The sequence below is a fragment of the Mesocricetus auratus genome, unplaced genomic scaffold (genome assembly GCF_017639785.1).
Source record: "Mesocricetus auratus isolate SY011 unplaced genomic scaffold, BCM_Maur_2.0 Super-Scaffold_6731, whole genome shotgun sequence".
Lineage (NCBI taxonomy): Eukaryota > Metazoa > Chordata > Mammalia > Rodentia > Cricetidae > Mesocricetus > Mesocricetus auratus.
The window spans coordinates 3,016,079-3,032,625 of NW_024429185.1; the positions used below are offsets into that span (position 1 = coordinate 3,016,079).

Consider the following 16,547-nt stretch of genomic DNA (forward strand, 5'->3'; position numbering starts at 1 on the left):
CGTTCTGTGTGTGTGTGTGTGGTTTTTTTTTTTTTTTTGGTTTTTCGAAGCAGGGTTTCTCTGTGGCTTTGGAGGCTGTCCTGGCACTAGCTCTTGTAGACCAGGCTGGCCTGGAACTCACAGAGATCCGCCTGCCTCTGCCTCCCAAGTGCTGGGATTAAAGGCGTGCCACCAACGCCTGGCCTCTGTGTTTCTATTGTGTTCTCTTGTGTCTCTGTGTTTCTATTATGTGTGTGTCTCTGTGTGTGTTTCTATTATGTGTGTCTGTGTTCTCTGTGTGTGTCTATTGTGTCTCTGTGTGTGTTTCTATTGTATCACATGCAGGTGCCCATGGAGACCAGAAGAGAGCATAGGCTCCCCTGGAGCTGGAGTTACAGGGTTGTGGGTCACCTGACATGGGTGCTGGGAACTGAACTCAGGTCCTCTGGAAGAGTAGCCAGTGCTCCTAACCATCTCACTAGCCCCCTTATTTTTCTAGCATGAGGAAAACATGTGTTTTTACACCTGGGGTTTTTCTACTGTGCTGTAAGCCTGTATATAAGCCTGCTTCCTCTTTACGGGGGGGGGGGGGGAGACAGAGACAGACAGACAGAGACAGAGAGAGAGAGAGAGAGACAGAGAGAGAGAGAGAGATCTTAGCACTTACAATAAAGACATACACACACATTCTCTGGCAATAAAGGTGGCAGACACATTCTCTTAGCACGAGTGGTTGGACGTCTTGTCTTTCATTTCCTGACACCTCGGACTTACTCGTGGCATGGGAGCCACACAGCTGGCTAAAAAACTTAGAATAGAGAAATGAGTGGAGCACGTGCTGCTCTTCCAGAGGACCTGAGTTCATTTCCCAGCACCCACACCAGGCGCCTCCAACCCCCACCCCAGGGGATCTGGTGTCCTCTTCTGGCCGGCCTCTGGAGGCACTTGCACTAGAGTGTGTGTTGTGTGTGGTGAGGCAGCTGGTCGCCAGCATCCACAGTCAGCATGCAGAGCAAATGCTGTCCAGATCGCCTTCTCCTGTCTGGTTAGTCCTGGACTCCAGCCCACGGAACTGTGGGTCTTCCCTTCACAGCCCAGTCCAGAAATTCACGATGTACACCAGAGCTTTGTGTGTGATTCTAGATCCTGTCAAGCTGGCAATCAGGATCGATCCTCACAACTAACACTAGAAATCAAACCAACTGGGAGTGAGTGTGGTGTATGCCGTTTATCCCAGTAAAGATGCTTCCACCAAGGCTAACACGGGTTCCACCTCTGGGGCTTGTGACGGAAAGGGAGACCTGACTCCTACAAGTTGTCCTCTGACTACACACCCGCACATTAAGTAATAGTACAGTAAAAATAAGTAGGGTTGGAGAGAGGGGTTAGGAGCGGTTGCTCCTTCAGAGGACCACGTGTTTCCCAGCATCCAATGGAAACTCCTGTTGCAGGGAACCCCATCTTCTGACCTCTATGGGCATCAGGCACACAGGTGATACACATCCATTCTTCCAGGCAGCACACACATAAATCTTTTAAAAATATAGTGTAATTAAAAAAAAACGCCAGGGTAGCTGAAGAGATGGTTCATTGGTTAAAGGCGCTTTTTGCTTTTCCAGAGGACCCAAACTGGTTTCCTACTCACATTGGGAGGCTCACAAATGCTCTCAACTCTATCTCAAGGGCATCTAACAACCTCTTCTCTCCTCCACAGGCACTACTAGTGTGCACATATCTGACACAGGTACACACACACATTACAAAAAACCCAAAACCAAACCTCAAATCAAAATGTCAGGCCACAGCCGGGCGTTGGTGGCGCACGCCTTTAATCCCCGCACTCGGGAGGCAGAGGCAGGCGGATCTCTGCAAACAGAGTCAGAACCCGAATCTGCAAGTCTGTTTAGCAAGCCCACAGGGCCCAACCCAAGCTGAACTTGGGTGCCACGGTACTTCGGTCTGTGTCGGAGATTAAGACGATGCCTGCGTTTAGCGAACCTCAGAGACACCGACCCAGATGGGGAGGCGCACACAGGGCTGGGAACAGGGGAAGTCTAGAGCGTCCCCAGCAGCGACCTCCAGCTGCAGGGAGCCGGAGGCCCTACAGCCCGCTGGAGCCCTTCAGAACCTGCTCACGCCACTCCCTGGGCTTGTTCCGCCCACTCAATCAGAGTATGCAGAAGGCCCCGCCCACTTCAGGCTCCTGTGCGTCTGATGCCCCGCCCCTGGTCCCCGCCCCCCGGTCGGCTCCAGAAGACTGAGGTCGAGGCCCCACCTCTCGCAGACAAAGTGCCCTAGGCTCCGCCCTCGATACGCCCCACCATCTTGTCACGCCTCGCCCCGAGCCGGAATCCCCCCGCCCCCTCGGGCAGAGTCAGTTCAAGGCCCCGCCCCTCTACTGCAAAAGCGCGCACGTGAGACTCTGGATTCCCATCTGCGCATGTGTACTCTGGTACCCTAGCCTCAGGCCTGTCATCGCGCTGGCCCGGCTGCGTGCGCATCGCTTCCCTCCTTCGTCCTAGTGCGCACGCACAGCTCCGCCCCCGCCCCTTCGGCGCTCGGGAGGCCGAGTCCGCACGAAGATGGCGGCGCCGCTCGTCCCCCTCTCGCAGCAGGTATGGTGCTGGGGCGCGCAGCGGGGCGGTGCGGGCGGCGAGTGCCGCGGAAAGGGCGAGGCGTCGCGGAAACGCGGCTTCAGGGAACGGCGGAGGCGCGCGCCGAGGGCTCGGGCGGCGGAGCGGCGGGGCCCGGGCGGCCCTGAAGGTGACAGGCCGGCGCGGCCCGCGGACTCTCGCGCCCGGCGACCCTCCGAGAGGCTGCGAAGGGGTGACGGGGCGCGGCCGCCGCGCGCGGCCGCCCCGGCTGACGTCCGGCCGGCTGTCGGGGGCCCGCGAGCCGCGTCGCGCTTCGTCTCCGCGGAGGTGGGCGAGGGCGGTGGGCCCAGTCGCCAGCCTTTGTCTCCCGCGGGGTCGGACATCGGGGCGGATGGCGTCCCTGCGTGGAGCCGCGCGGAGATCCGGGACGCGCCCGCAGCGCCTCCCGCCGCCCGGCCCTCCTTCCCCGGGGAGCTGCTTCCGCCGCCCCTGCGAGGTGCGAAGAGCGCGGATCCCACGCCCCCCACGGTGGGCGTTAATCTGCGCATCAGTAAGAATATCAGACGCCACAGGGACGTGCAGAAAAGCCACGAGAGGACCTCTGTGCTTCTAGGCAGAGACATTCATTCATTCTTCGTCCCTCGCTAACGTGCGTGGGGTCAGGTGCTGGGAGCGCAGCGTCTCCCACCGACAAGGTCGTTGGTCTTCTGGAGGGGACACCCATAAAAATGAGAAAGTACGCCTGTCTTGCTAATTTGCCAAACTACCCGTATGTCCCCAGAGCATATTATAAGCAGTTTGCTAGAATTATCTTGCACGGGGGCATGGTTGCCAGTGAGGAAGCACCTTATGTTCGGATCTTGGTCCCAGCTCTTCCTCTTCCCAGTGTCCTTGAAGCAAGCTTCTTAGACACCACACACATCAATGACCTCATTTGGAAAACAGAGCTATACAATGCATTAGCAGAAGACGAAGAACATTTTGCCCTATGAATTTGAAGCTCTTTTGTTACCATCATTAAATTTGGATGTTTGAGACTAGAGATCACTGCCAGTATGAATGCCAAAGCCGGTAGGGACTGATAGGCAGGTTGGTGCAGCAGGCTCACCTGGTCCGGAGGAGAAAGAAATACAGGAGTGTAAATCCTACAAGAACCAACCACTCAGCAGCCCTGTCAGTAAATTAACAGTGTGGAGACCAGTGGTCATTAATTAACATGTTCTTACAGCACCTGTGCATAGATAAGGACCAGGCAGATGTGAGGGATGTGTTGAGATGGAGCCTTGCTATGTCCCCAGGCTGGCTTCCAGGTCGTTGGACTGCAGGTGTGTGGCCATGCCTGGACACAAGCTGTCATTAGTAGCAGGTACTACAGTGTAGGCTCAGGAGGGATGCCTCAGCTAAGGACACGGGCTCCTGGCTGTGCTTTCCTGATACAAGTGTGTGTGTGTGTGTGTGTGTGTGTGTGTGTGTGTGCGCGCGTGCTGCGCTCCCTCCTGTATGCAGAGACAGAGAACAACCTTGGGTGTCCACCTCTCTTGACAGGGTCTCATTGGCCTGGAGTTCATCAGCTAGGGCACCCTGTCTAGACAGCAAACCGGTCGCCACCTCCCCAGCACTTAGATTACAAGAGCACACCACCGTGTGGCACTTGCGTGAACTCTGGGGATAGAGCACGGATCAGGGCAAGCATGTTACTAGCTGTGCTATCTCTAGCTCAGGCACTACCTCTGGCTTTTGGAGGAAGGTCTTTTCAAACTTTCTAATTTTGACATTAGCCATAATTTGGATTTTTTTTCACATTTGGGCCATGGTAGTAGCTTAGCTGGTGGTTATTGAGTGCATGCTGTCAATTTTTCCAAAACACCAGAATATCAAGGAGGTTCCTGGCCAAGAAGCATGGTGTTGACTCCCAGCTTGCACCCCAGAAACAGAAAGTTCTAAGCTAGCCTGGACCCTGTGTGTGTGTGGGGTCCCTGTTTTCCCGATAAAATAGTTGCAGGGTAGGATGGTGTTTTTGTCACAGTGAGGTGATTGATGTGAGAACATGAGTCAGTTCCTGAGATTCACTTTCTTAGAACCTTCTGGAATAGAATCCTGATTCTCTCCTCCCAGATGTGCACCAGCTTCTGACTTGCCTGCCACATGCTCTCCTTGGCACCACATGTGGCCAGTTTTCTGCTCCTTGCATAGTCCAGTCCCTGAGGGCTATTCCTTCTTCCTGAAGCACTCTAACCTTGCATTCCTCCCTTCCTTGAGTGGCAGCTCAGATGTCATCTTTCCCAGAGGCCTTTTTTAGTCATGGCACACAGCAATGTGTGCCTCACAGGACCCCACCACCTTCTTGTCTGCTTGCTGTCTCTGTGTTAGACCTGTCACCTGTGGGGAGGACAGGCTACTCGCTCGGTGCCCAGCACCCAGGCAGTGTCACCCAAGTGGGTAGCAGGGACTGTGACTGCAGCAGTTTCCGCATGGCTTTTCTTCCCTGTGGGACGGGCTGAATCAGCAGTGAGGAGCTGGCGGCCTGCTGTGGATCACAAGTTCAGGCCAAGCCTTCTAAGCTGCTCGCCCACCATGCTTGTATTTCTGTGGTGATTATTTTATTGTTTTTTGTACTTATTTAGTTTGCGGTGTGTGTATATGTGTGTGGGCGTGTGTGCCATGGTGCCCGAAGCGGTCCTGCATTGATTCTCTGTGTGAGTCCAGAGTCTTGCTGGTTGCCCAGGCTGACCCCAAACTTGTGGTAATTCTGCCTCAGCCTCTGCAGGACTGTGATCACAGATACCTGACTGCTCCCTAGCCCCTTGCTAGCAGCATGCCTGGTCCACGCTCCCTTGCCTGCTCCTATAGGGGCAGTATGCTGAGGATTGAGTCCAGGGTTTTACACGCACTAGGCACTTACTGAATAGTCAGAATACAACTTAGGAGATGGTTCTCTACTTCCACCGTATGGGCCCTAGACATCAAACTCAGGTCATCAGGTTTGGTGACAAGCGTCCTTACTTACTGAACCATCTCGGTGACCAAGTTGTCCAAACTGGCTTTGAATTCATGGCAGTTCTCATGCCTCACCCTGCTAAGTGCTGGGGTTACAGTGTGAGCCCCCTGCTCAGCCTCTGTACCTGCCTTTTCTCCCTTTTGATTTATTTACACATATGTATGTGTGGGAGTGTGCCTGAGATACGTGTACCTCGTGTGAGCAGGTGCCCTCGGAGGCAAGAGGGTGTCAGCTCTCCTCGACTGGAGTTACAGGCTTGATGCTGGTGCTGGGAACTGAACCTAGTGTTACGATAAAGTGCTAGGGGGCCTTGCGTGGGAGACCTTGGCAGGCAAGGTTGACCGAGGCAGAGGACAAACACGCTAGGCAGACAGAGCTTAAATGAGAAGTTTTATTAGAAGGGGAGGGAAGGAGAAGGAAAGAGAAAAGAGACACAGAGACAGAGAGGACAGAGAAGAGGGAGACAGGAAAGTCCTGTCTGCCCCAGGGGAACCTCAGGAAGTGATTAGGATAGAGAGCTTATGTGTGTGGGGGGGGGTCTTTCTTTTAAAAGGGTCCTTTGCACCTGCGTGCAGACTGCGCACTCATGGAGCCCTGGGCTGACCAGGGCACTGCCTGAGTGCATTCTGCCAGGTGACAGGGGCAGGCCAGCAGAATGCCTGAATCCTTACACCTGGGTCCTCTGTAGGAGCAGTAAGTTCTCTTGAAGGCTAAACCATCTTTCTAGCCCTCTGCCTGCCCTTAAAGCTCAGACACAGGTGTTACTGTCACCCAGGTGTGAGCCCAGGCCCTTGGATACCATGGGCGACTGAGGTGCTCTGAACAGAAGGGTTTGACTTTGACGTGGTTGCGCTTCCGGCCACAGGGCCAGCAGGAGTTGACTGCTCCTTCTCTGCCAGCCCCAGGAGATGTCCCTGTTATCCTCTGCGTCCTTCTCTTCAGTAGCACCCTGGCCGGCAGGCCTGCCGTTCTGCCTCCACCTCTCAGAGCGGGTTGCACACGAGTGCCAGCAAACCCAGCCTCGACTCTCTCCCTGACCCCAGGGACCCCTCCTGCTCTTTTCAGAGGAGCTGGGACAGAGCCTCAGCCTCCTCCTCTGTCCGCTCAGCTTCCTCCTGTCTGGTCAGGGCTTTTGACTTCCTCCTCTCTCTGCCCACCTCCTTTCTCTCTGCTCTCGGGTTCCAGCCTCCATGCTCAGCACTCTAAACCTGCCTCTCGTGGATGTTCCTGACACTTGGTTCCCTGCCCTCTGGGGCCTGCTGGGCTCTGAAATAGGCCACTTCCTGAGCCTTGCAATTCTCTAGGGAGTCCCGTGGGTCCCGTTGCTATTGCACCCTAATGGGTCTCGTTTCCTCCTTTTCTTCTACTGCCTTGCTCCAGAACCTTCCATGGCTCTCATTCTCTTGGCAAAGAGTTAGGGATGTAGCTCACTGGTAAAGTGCCTGCCCTCTCAGAGTGAGTCTGGGCTGGCGAGCCAGCTCCCCAGTCCCGCTCTGCTCCTCTCTGGCCCCTTGGCCTTGTTGACTAGCCTTGGTCTTCCAGTCTCATGGCCTGACCCTTGTCTTCCACTCGCCAACAGGCTTTGTTGCTCCTGGTGCTGTGGTGGCCCGGGGAGACTTCCCTTTCACCCTCCTGGACCCGAGATTCCTTTCTGCCCGGTACCTCCTGTGGGTCCCCTGTTGATGGTATTGGTCCTCATACTGAAGGTGCCCTAGGCTAGAGGAAAGAAAGTACCTGGTCTCTCGTCCTCCAGGGGACTTGGGGACACTTTCTTGAACCTCATGCCATGGTTGCAGGTTTTGAATGTTTCTGGTGCTGCGGATGAAACCCAGGCCCTTGTACGTGCTGGGTGGAGCTTTACTGGCAAGCTGTGCTCCAGCCCCTCTGGAAAGACTGTTTATTGCATGGGAAGAAGCTGAGACCCACAATTGTCAGGTGACTTGTGGAGTCCCATAGCCGTGGGTGCCACATTGGAGTTGAACCACAGCTACCTACTGAGGAGGTGCCCCAACCCCATTCTTTCACACACCTTGCTGGGCCCCTGCCCAGAGCCCTGGGCCAAGCCAGTGTGTCTGGAATGAATGTTGAGGGCCTGGGACACTCATTAGTCCACTGCGTCTGTGTTATTTTCAAGACTATCTTTCTGGAAGGCTGATGGCTATGCAGTGTGTCTTGATGGACAAAGAGCAGGGATCTAGGGGAGATTTGGCCCTCACCTGGAAAACCAGAATCCCCTGGCTACTTTGCTGACCTGAGTTGCCTGCTTTTTGCTGGCTCCTGAGGCCCTGTCAGCAAGATCCCATGTTTCCTCCCTCAACCCCTGTTCCCATGCCTGGCTTTGAGCCTGGGTCAGCTGCTCTTAGGAGCCAAGTACCTGTCTTTGCCTGAGATGCTCTGGGGAGCTGAGCATCACTTTCTGACGTCTGGGCTGTGTTGCCAGTCACGATGCTGTCAACAGTTCCATGGGTTGCAGGATTGGCCTTCTCAGCTTGACTGTGCAGCCATGTCCCTGTAGAAGGCTATTCCATGCAGTTGGTCTAGGTGGGCAGTCTGTCAGCCAGCGTTAGGGAGGCAAAGGCAAGATTTCTGTGAGTTGAAGGCCCACCTGGACTATGTGGTTACAGGTCGGGCAGGATTACATAGTTAAGCCCAACTAAACAAGACAATCTACATCAAGAGAGAAGAGGGGAGGCGGCTGTATCTTAGTTGCTGAGTTAATCATCTGGGTCACTCTGTTCATTGTTGTGGTGTTTAGAAGGGTAAGCCGAGTCGGAACCATCTGGTACCTGACTGCCTAGGCTGACCCAGCTCTTTCCATTGTGCTTCAGTTTCCTGTCCTGAAAGGATTGATTCCAGGTACCAATAGACACTGATGTCGCTGGCTCCCTGCAGTGACTGTTTCTCAGAGCACCTGCTTGTTGCTTACATCTGTGTGCTTTTAAAAGACAGCATTTACGTGTTTGTGTGTATTTGTGTGGACATGAGTGCGTGACTACTCGTGTGGTCAGAGGACAACCGCAGGAATCAGTCCTCTCCTACTTTGTAGGCCCCAGGCTTGGCTTTACTGGTGGAGCCATCCATCTGGCCATCTCTATGTTTTGTATACATCGTGTACATCTTGGGGGAGAGGGTCAAGACAGGTATTTCACCTGGTCTCGTCTGGAACTTGCCATCCTCCCGTCTCACCTCCTGAGTGCTGGCGTGACTGATAGCACCTGCCTTCCATGTGTGTCTTTGACTGTGGGTGACTTAGGGATAGGAGGAAGGTGTTTTGGTAAATAGGACAGGGTGTGCCTGGACTGCAGATGAGTCCTGGACAAAAGGCAGACAGGCGACTGCTTGTCGAGAGCTGGCCTGAGGCCATTGGTTGCAGCAGGAGTGACACCTACCTACCCACTGTCCTCAGGCAGGGCCACAGCTTGCTGCTGGACAGGGTGGTGACACCAATGGTCCAGCCTGATGGGTTCCACTCCCTGTGGAGTTTAAGTCATTAGCTATTGTGGCTGATACGGGCTTTCAAACTACTGTGCTTGGTTTGGTGTAGGAGTGCTGGGCTCCAAACCAGAGCCTTATGTATTCTAAGCAAGTGCTTTTCCTCTGATCTCCGTCTTCAGCAACCCTAGCAAGGTTCTGATGCCACAAGATTTGGGGGTCTCAGACTCCTGCTACTTGCTGCATGGGAGAGCTGTCACCCCCTTACTGATTGAAAGCAGGGAGAGGCACAAGAAGCCCTGCCTGAGAAGGGCAGCCCCATGAGTGGGTGGCATACCAGGGCTCCCATCTCCCAGCACTGCCTGTCCTGTGGGCTGCCCTGGGGCCTTGGCCCCTGCAGTGACCTGTCCCAAACACCCTTCTCTTTCCCCCTGTCCAGCTGCTCTTCCTCCTCAGCTGGGCTGTCTCTCTAGGGAACCTTTTCTCACAGATGACTGGCTGGTGTGATGGGTACCCTGTGCTGTGCCACATGGCTGCTTGTGATCCCTATATTCTTTTTCTGTTTGTTCGAGACAGGCTTCTCTGTGGCTTTGGAGGCTGTCCTGGAACTCACTCTGTAGACCAGGCTGGCCTTGAACTCAGATCCGCCTGCCTCTGCCTCCCGCCTGACTGACTCCTATATTCTTGCCACCTCTGTCTCATTAAAAACAAACAAACAAGCCGAGCGGTGGTGGCGCACGCCTTTAATCCCAGCACTCGGGAGGCAGAGGCAGGCGGATCTCTGTGAGTTTGAGGCCGGGCTGGACCGACAGCCTCCAAAACAATACAGAGAAACCCTGTCTCGTTAAAAAAAACCAAAAAACCAAAAAACAAACAAACTGTGGTGATATTCTGTATATGATATAACACACAAAGCTTGCCTGAAGATCAGAGTGCAAACTATCCACACTTTCTAGTCATAGAGACCAGACAGTGGTGGCACACACCTTTAATCCCAGCACTCAGGAGACAGAGGCAGACAGATCTCTTGTTAGTTCAAGGCCACCCTGAGCTACAAGACATTGATTCAGTTGAAAAGAGAAACAGAGCTCACACAAATGTGATCTGAGCACTTGGGGTCCTATGCCTTTAATCCCAGCACCAGAGAGGAGTATAAGGAGGGAGGAGACAGGAGCTCAGGGCAGTGTGAGGAGACTGCAGTCAGAAGCCGTCTGAGGTTCAGTGGATCACCCCTTTCTCTGGGCATTGCGAGAGGTGAGAGCTCTCTAGTGGCTGCCACTTTGCTTCTCCGATCTTCAGCTTTAACCCAGTATCTGTCTCTGGGTTTTTAGTATTCATGCTACAACAAACAAACAAACCATCTTTTGAAACAGGCTGTCATGGAGCCCAGGCTGACCTGGAACTTACAGTCTGATCTCCTGGGCCCTGTCTCCCAGGTATTGGGATGACAGGCATGTAACACTTAACCCTAGTATGCAGTGCTGAGGATGGGCTCCACAGCCTCATGCGTGCAAAGACAGTGCTCCACCAACAGGCATTTTAAAGACATTTACTTTGAGTCAGGCTCTGATTTCCTCAGTAGAGTGATTGGCACATGCTACCTCTCTTGCCCATGCCTTTTTACTTATCCTGTATCCTAGGGCCTGACTGTTAAGCTGTTAGGGGATTGAGAAACACTGGGTGGGGCTGTGTTGGGGGAGCACTGCCACAGAGAATGCTGGATGTGGGTATGCAGTGGCAGAGGAGCTGGTCAGAGGTTGCCTGTGGAAGGGATACATATGGTCAGGAGAAGATTAGCCGTGGGGACCTGTGAGATGACTCAGTGGGTAGAGGCACTTGCCACCAAACTTGCTAATTTGAGTTCAGTTCTGTAAGCCACATGGTAGGAGAGACCAAACTCCTACAAGTTGTTTTCCACGAGTGCTGTGCCCATGCTGCTTACCCTCCCAATAAACAGATGAAAGAAAGAAGTAGCAACGGGGTATGCAGACTAGCCCTCGGGGCTCCAGGGCAGTCATCACAGGGAATTAACCTGCCCTTTCTTCTGCCCCCAGTCCTTATTTTTCTGGTGCTGGAAATGGAAACCACCGGTTTACACGTTCAGATGTTTGTCTTTGCTGGAAAATGTACAGTTGAGAAGCACACTCCTTTTGGATTAGGGGAAACTGGTTTTCAGGCTGGTGTTATGAGTGCAATATTAAGCAGCATTATTGTTCCTTTGAGCTGGCCCCTCCCTGTCTGTGTTGGGATCTTAGATGCAGCTGAACTCTGGTGGGGTCTGGAAGGTATTTGCCTCTTGGGTGGGGTCTCTGAGGTTGTCCCCATCACTCCTGGGAGTTTTGGAACCTTGTGGGTGGAGCTGGGAGTCTTGGCCCCTGGGTCTGCTGAGCACCCTGGACCGTGGGGTTAGTATCCTCAGACCAAATTCTTTCACTTGAGGGTGCATGGCTTAGTGGCGGGGTGTGCCTGGTGTTTAGAGGCCTGAGTTTCAATCCCCCCCCCCCCCAGTCAACAGGTGCAGAGAAGGAGGGGCCAGGACAGGCATCTCCACGATGCGACCTTGAGAAGTAATTCCTCAGTTCCGTACCCAGGGTGTAGGTGTAGGAGACATGTTGCTCTGGGACGGAGGGAAATGGGGAGCAGTCAGTCCTAGCACTCATCACAGGAGTAATTTGTGACATACAGGGAGACGGTGCCTGGCTGTTTGGTGGACTTGAGTGAGCAGAAGGAGGGATGGAGGCTACTGTGAGCGATTACGGGTGACGAGAGGATGTGAGCGTGAGTGTGTGAGTGTGTGTGAGTGCGCTAACCTGTGTGTCTCTTTACGGCTTCCTGTCATTGGATGGGCATTCAGTTGAGCCTGAGCCTGAGACTAGGACCTGCTCCTCTAGTCAGGAGAGGCTGGGTCCTCCCCTGCCTGGTCTATGGTGGTGTGTGTGCCCGCGCGCGCGCCTGTGTGTGTGTGTGTGTGTGTGTGTGCGCGTGCGTGCGTGCGTGCGTGCGTGCGTGTGTGTGTGTGTGTGTGTGTGTGTGTGTGTGTGTGTGCCTGCCTGTGTGTGTGGCCTCAACTCAAGATGCTGGAGCTCAGGACCTGCTGTCTGAGGACTCAGGCAGTGGCCAGTGACCAGGGCTATTGATGTCACCAGTGATTGTCCAGAGTGGAAAGAAGGTGACAGGCTGATCTTGCAAGGCTCGGTGGGATCGAGTCGTCCTGACAGATTGGAAGCATCCCAGGAGGAGGCCAGATGCATTCAAAACCAAGTCCTGGGCCCTGTGTTCAAGTAGAGAACAGCGTGTCAGATGGGGCAGTCAAACTGGAAGATAAAGGTGACAGCCCCAGGGCCACGGAGGAAAGGAGTTTCTCAAGGCTGAGGGTGTCCTCTAGCGAGAGTGCGGCACAGAGTGGGCTTCTCCAGAAGGTGACAAGTGGCCCTGGGTGTGACTGGCAAGTCTGCTGAGCTGAGGTGTGCTTTGGGGTAATCGTGCCCAGACTTTCCAGGGTGCTGTTCAAGCACAGGCAGAGTGGGGAAGATGGTCTTCGAGCTGGGTGGGGAGCTGGGTAGTGTGTCTGGGGACAGAGGCGTCACGGCTTCTGGGTAGTGCTCTTTGGCATCTGTTGACTGTCCCTGGACAGACTGTGGAGACTACTTGGAGCAATCTGCTTTTCTACTGCCCCGGTGCTTCAATGGCATCCCGGAGGAGGCAGAGTCACCCTGCTCAGTGACATCTGCACCTCAGCTTCTGCCAGGGTGATGACCGCTTCCTGTTGCCTGCATTCCCTTCTGCACGCTGAGTCTGGGAGGTCAGTCTTGCTTAGGGCTGAGTCCACTTGGCCCTTAGGTCTGCATCTTTGTTTGCAAGGATGTGCTCTTTTGCTGGGATGAATCCTACACCAGCCCCTCAGTCCTCTCCTTGTCGTTGCTGTCAGATGGGCTTTTATTGTAGTTCAGGCTGACCTGGACTTCCCTACTGCTGGGATCACGTGTGTCATGCTATTTGGCTGCTGTCTGGCCTCTGCTGCAGAGCCCTGCGCTGCTTGATTCTTGGATCCTTTGCCCCAACCTTGAGCCCCTCACTGTGCCACACAGTTCTGTCTGTCATCCTGGACTGCCTTTGCCATTGGCTGTCCTTCACGAAGCCCGGTGACTGCCATGCACACTGCATCCTCAGTGTTGATAGAGGAGTGCAGAGCCAAGGGCCTACCGCTGCTGGGCATCATCTGCAGACGTTTGGAGACGCTCGAGTGGGAGCAGGGTGGAAGGGCGTTTCTAGGTATAGGATGAGCTCCTACTTGGAGTCATGTGATGTGAATGACTCAGCGTAGCCAAGGACCACAAGGCCTGGGTGGTGGCATGTGGCCCACTGTCCAAGGGTTGCCCAGCAATCCAGGGCTGGGCTAGGAAGGGAATCCACATCTGTTGGGTGGAGTTGGCCCCTGCACGGGAATGTTTACTGTAGCTCAGACTTGCCTGCAACTCACAGCCAGCCTCCTGCTCTAGCCTCCCAAGTGCTAGGGTGACAGGCATGTGCCACCACATCAGGCTGGGGCGCCTTGCCTTAGTGAAGCGGATCAGGCTGAGTGGAGTAGTGGCAGAGCCAGACAGGCTGTCTGAAGGTGGGCTTATCTCAGAAAGTTGCTATAAGTGACCTTTTCCCACAGGGTCATTTCTTGTAGTGGAGACTGGGATCCAAGGTCTCCTGGTAGCAATTGATGCTCTCAACTCTTGAATCTGAGCTCTGGTGGTGTGGAACAGTTTTCCCACTGTGTTCCATGCAGGGAAGGCAACTGGCCTCCTCTGACTGGGATGGGCGTCCAGATAGGCTGTCTGTAGATCGTTCAGCCCTTGGAAGAGTTTGGGAATCTTCCTGACCCTATTTTTACCTCGTCCCTTTTTCTGTCCTGTGGACAGAGAAAGATGGCTCAAATTTGGAACACCAGAGAACGTGGAAGAAGCAAGTCAGCTATCCAAGAAAGCCCTGTCAGTGTGGGCCCCACCCGCCATGTTTAGTTTTCGATCTTTGGTCTTTATCTGTGGTGCAGGGGATGGAAACAGGACCTTGGTTGCAGCCTGCAGGGATATGGATGGGGTCTACATCCTCCCTTCTTACCTGCAGGGATATGGGGTCTACATCCTCCCTTCTTACCTGCAGGGATATGGGGTCCACATCCTCCCTTCTTACCTGCAGGGATATGGGGTCCACATCCTCCCTTCTTACCTGCAGGGATATGGGGTCCACATCCTCCCTTGTTACCTGGCCAGCCCTTGTCACCTGTGTCCTGGCCTTAGGCATCCTTTCTGCTTTGCTCTGTCACTCGAGTCAGGCCTCAGCTGCCTGTCCGTCCACTTCTGACTCCAGGAGGGAAAACAGCTGTCTCTCCCTTCCTGCCCTGCACATCTGGGTAGGTTTTTCTGGTGGACTCCAGGCCACTCCTGTGCTTGGGTACAGATGTATGAGCTCCTGTTTGCAGTGCCAGTGTGGGAACCCAGGACTCCCCACAGACTCAGCACTCCTCTCCCCACGAACCTCAGCCCTGCCCAGAAAGGCTGCTACGCACTGTTAGACAAAAGTCTGGTCCGGTTGGTGGGAAAGGTCTCTTGTCTCTCAGCATCTGCCGGCTCTAGGCCTGCACACACTGGAGGAGAGGAAGGGCAGAGGAATGACATGAGCTCACCACAGGTCACCATGCTCTGTGCCATCCTTCCCAGCCCCTCATCCAGACACATGCAGTTCTTTGTGTTTTGCTTTTCATTGTGGAGTCAGGGGCGCACTATGGGACCCAGGCTGGCCTGGAGTGCATCATCTCCTGCTTCAGCACCAGCTCCCTGGGATACAGGCGGGTACCACCATGCCCACTCAGACCCGTTTCTTTAATTCCAAGGTTGTCTTTTTGTTTTTTGAGATGATACTGCAGTTGGCTGAGGGTGACCTCTAACTTGAGGGTATAGCTAAGGGAGATCTTGACCTTGACATTCGTGTGTGTGTGTGTGTGTGTGTGTGTGTGTGTGTGTGTGTGTGTATACGTGTACAGACACAAACAAAGCATTGAGATTGTTGTAGTCAAGTGGCAGCCGTGACAGTGGTGCAGAAATCCATGGATCATTTCCCCTCTGCACTCCATACCAGCACTCCAGTTTCCTCTGCTTCCTCCTAAACCCCAACAGTCAGCAACCAGCTGTTGCTGTGGCTTTTAACCTGGTGGTTAGACAGTGAAGACTCACCTTTTTGGGACTCTAGACTCTTGTGCTCAGTCTCTGGTTGTTGGGTGTGGCCATAGGGCTTATGTGGTGGTTTTCTACATTCACCAGTTTTGCTGTTTTATTTATATGCTTTGCATTTTGGTCCATGATCCATTTTTCACTTTAATTTTTTTGTGTATTGGTGAGTATGCAGGTGCCCATGTGTGCTCATGTATGTGGAGGCTGACAGTAATATTGGATATCTCCCTCTGTTGCTGTCAACCTTGTCTTTACATTTTTTAAATTAAGTGTCTGTGGGTTTGTCCACAAGAGTGTCACAGTGCTCCTGTGGAGGTCAGAGTTGTCAGCTTGGTGTGACAGGTGCCTTTCCTGGCTGAGCCGCATCACTGGTCCAGCCTTATCTGTTGAGACAGTCTCTAAGTGGCCTAGGACTGGCTGCTCACTCAGCTCTGGACCCTGTGTCCCCTCACTAGAGTTACAGATGGCTTCAACCACACCGAGCCATTTCTTTTTTCTATCCCTTTTACATGTGTGTGCAGGGAATCCGAGTCAAGTCTCCATCCTCGCACACACAGCAGACGTCTTACCCCTGAGTAGCTTCCCCAGTCCAGAACTCTGTTCCCAGCTCCTCCCCTCCCCTTCCTGTCCCTTCCCCCTGCCTCCTTCCCAGCTTATTGAGCTAAACCATGACCTTCAAATGTGTTCTTTTTTGTGGGGGGTGGTTGGAGTGCTGAGCTCAGACTCTCCTAGAGCTAGTAATTCTCCTGCCTCATCCTCCCGCCACCATGAACTGGTTTGAGTGGCTTACCCTCCAGCTGTGTCTAACATGCTCCATCATTGTTTGTTGATTTGAGTCTCTAGGAGCCTCGGTGCAGCTCCAGCAGACAGCTGGAGATGCACAGACTGTAGCAGGGTACACCAGCAGACAGCTGGAGATGCACAGACTGTAGCAGGGTACACTCCAGCAGACAGCTGGAGCTGCACAGACTGTAGCAGGGTACACCAGCAGACAGCTGGAGATGCACAGACTGTAGCAGGGTACACCAGCAGACAGCTGGAGATGCACAGACTGTAGCAGGGTACACTCCAGCAGACAGCTGGAGCTGCACAGACTGTAGCAGGGTACACCAGCTCTTGCTAAAGAGTGGAGGCCCAGGACAGCTGTAGTGTTGTGGTTTTTAGCAGCACCTGCTGTTCTTGGGATCCCGACTACACCCCACCAGCAGCCCTGCCAGGCCCTGTCTTTGCTGTGTGAGCCGTCCCATGGACTTCAGTTTGCATTTCTGTGCTGGTTCGTGGTGTCTGGCATCTTTGCACTTTCCCCATGTGTGTCTTTAGTGAGAT

At 53.9% G+C, this 16,547-nt stretch overlaps 1 protein-coding gene across 18 annotated transcripts in view; it reads left to right on the forward strand.

Moving 5' to 3' along the window:
* Positions 1 to 2,481: 2,481 nt before the first annotated feature.
* The window catches only part of Eps15l1 (epidermal growth factor receptor pathway substrate 15 like 1), an 84,249-nt gene continuing 70,183 nt past the window's right edge, over positions 2,482 to 16,547 (forward strand). For all 18 annotated transcript variants that reach the window (XR_005875987.1, XM_040742163.1, XM_040742162.1 and 15 more), the window contains exon 1: positions 2,482 to 2,594. Coding sequence is in view for 17 of the 18 variants with exons in the window: in XM_040742163.1 (XP_040598097.1) it covers positions 2,562 to 2,594 (33 nt within the window). In the remaining variant the exon portion in view is untranslated. The remainder of the gene's footprint in view (positions 2,595 to 16,547) is intronic.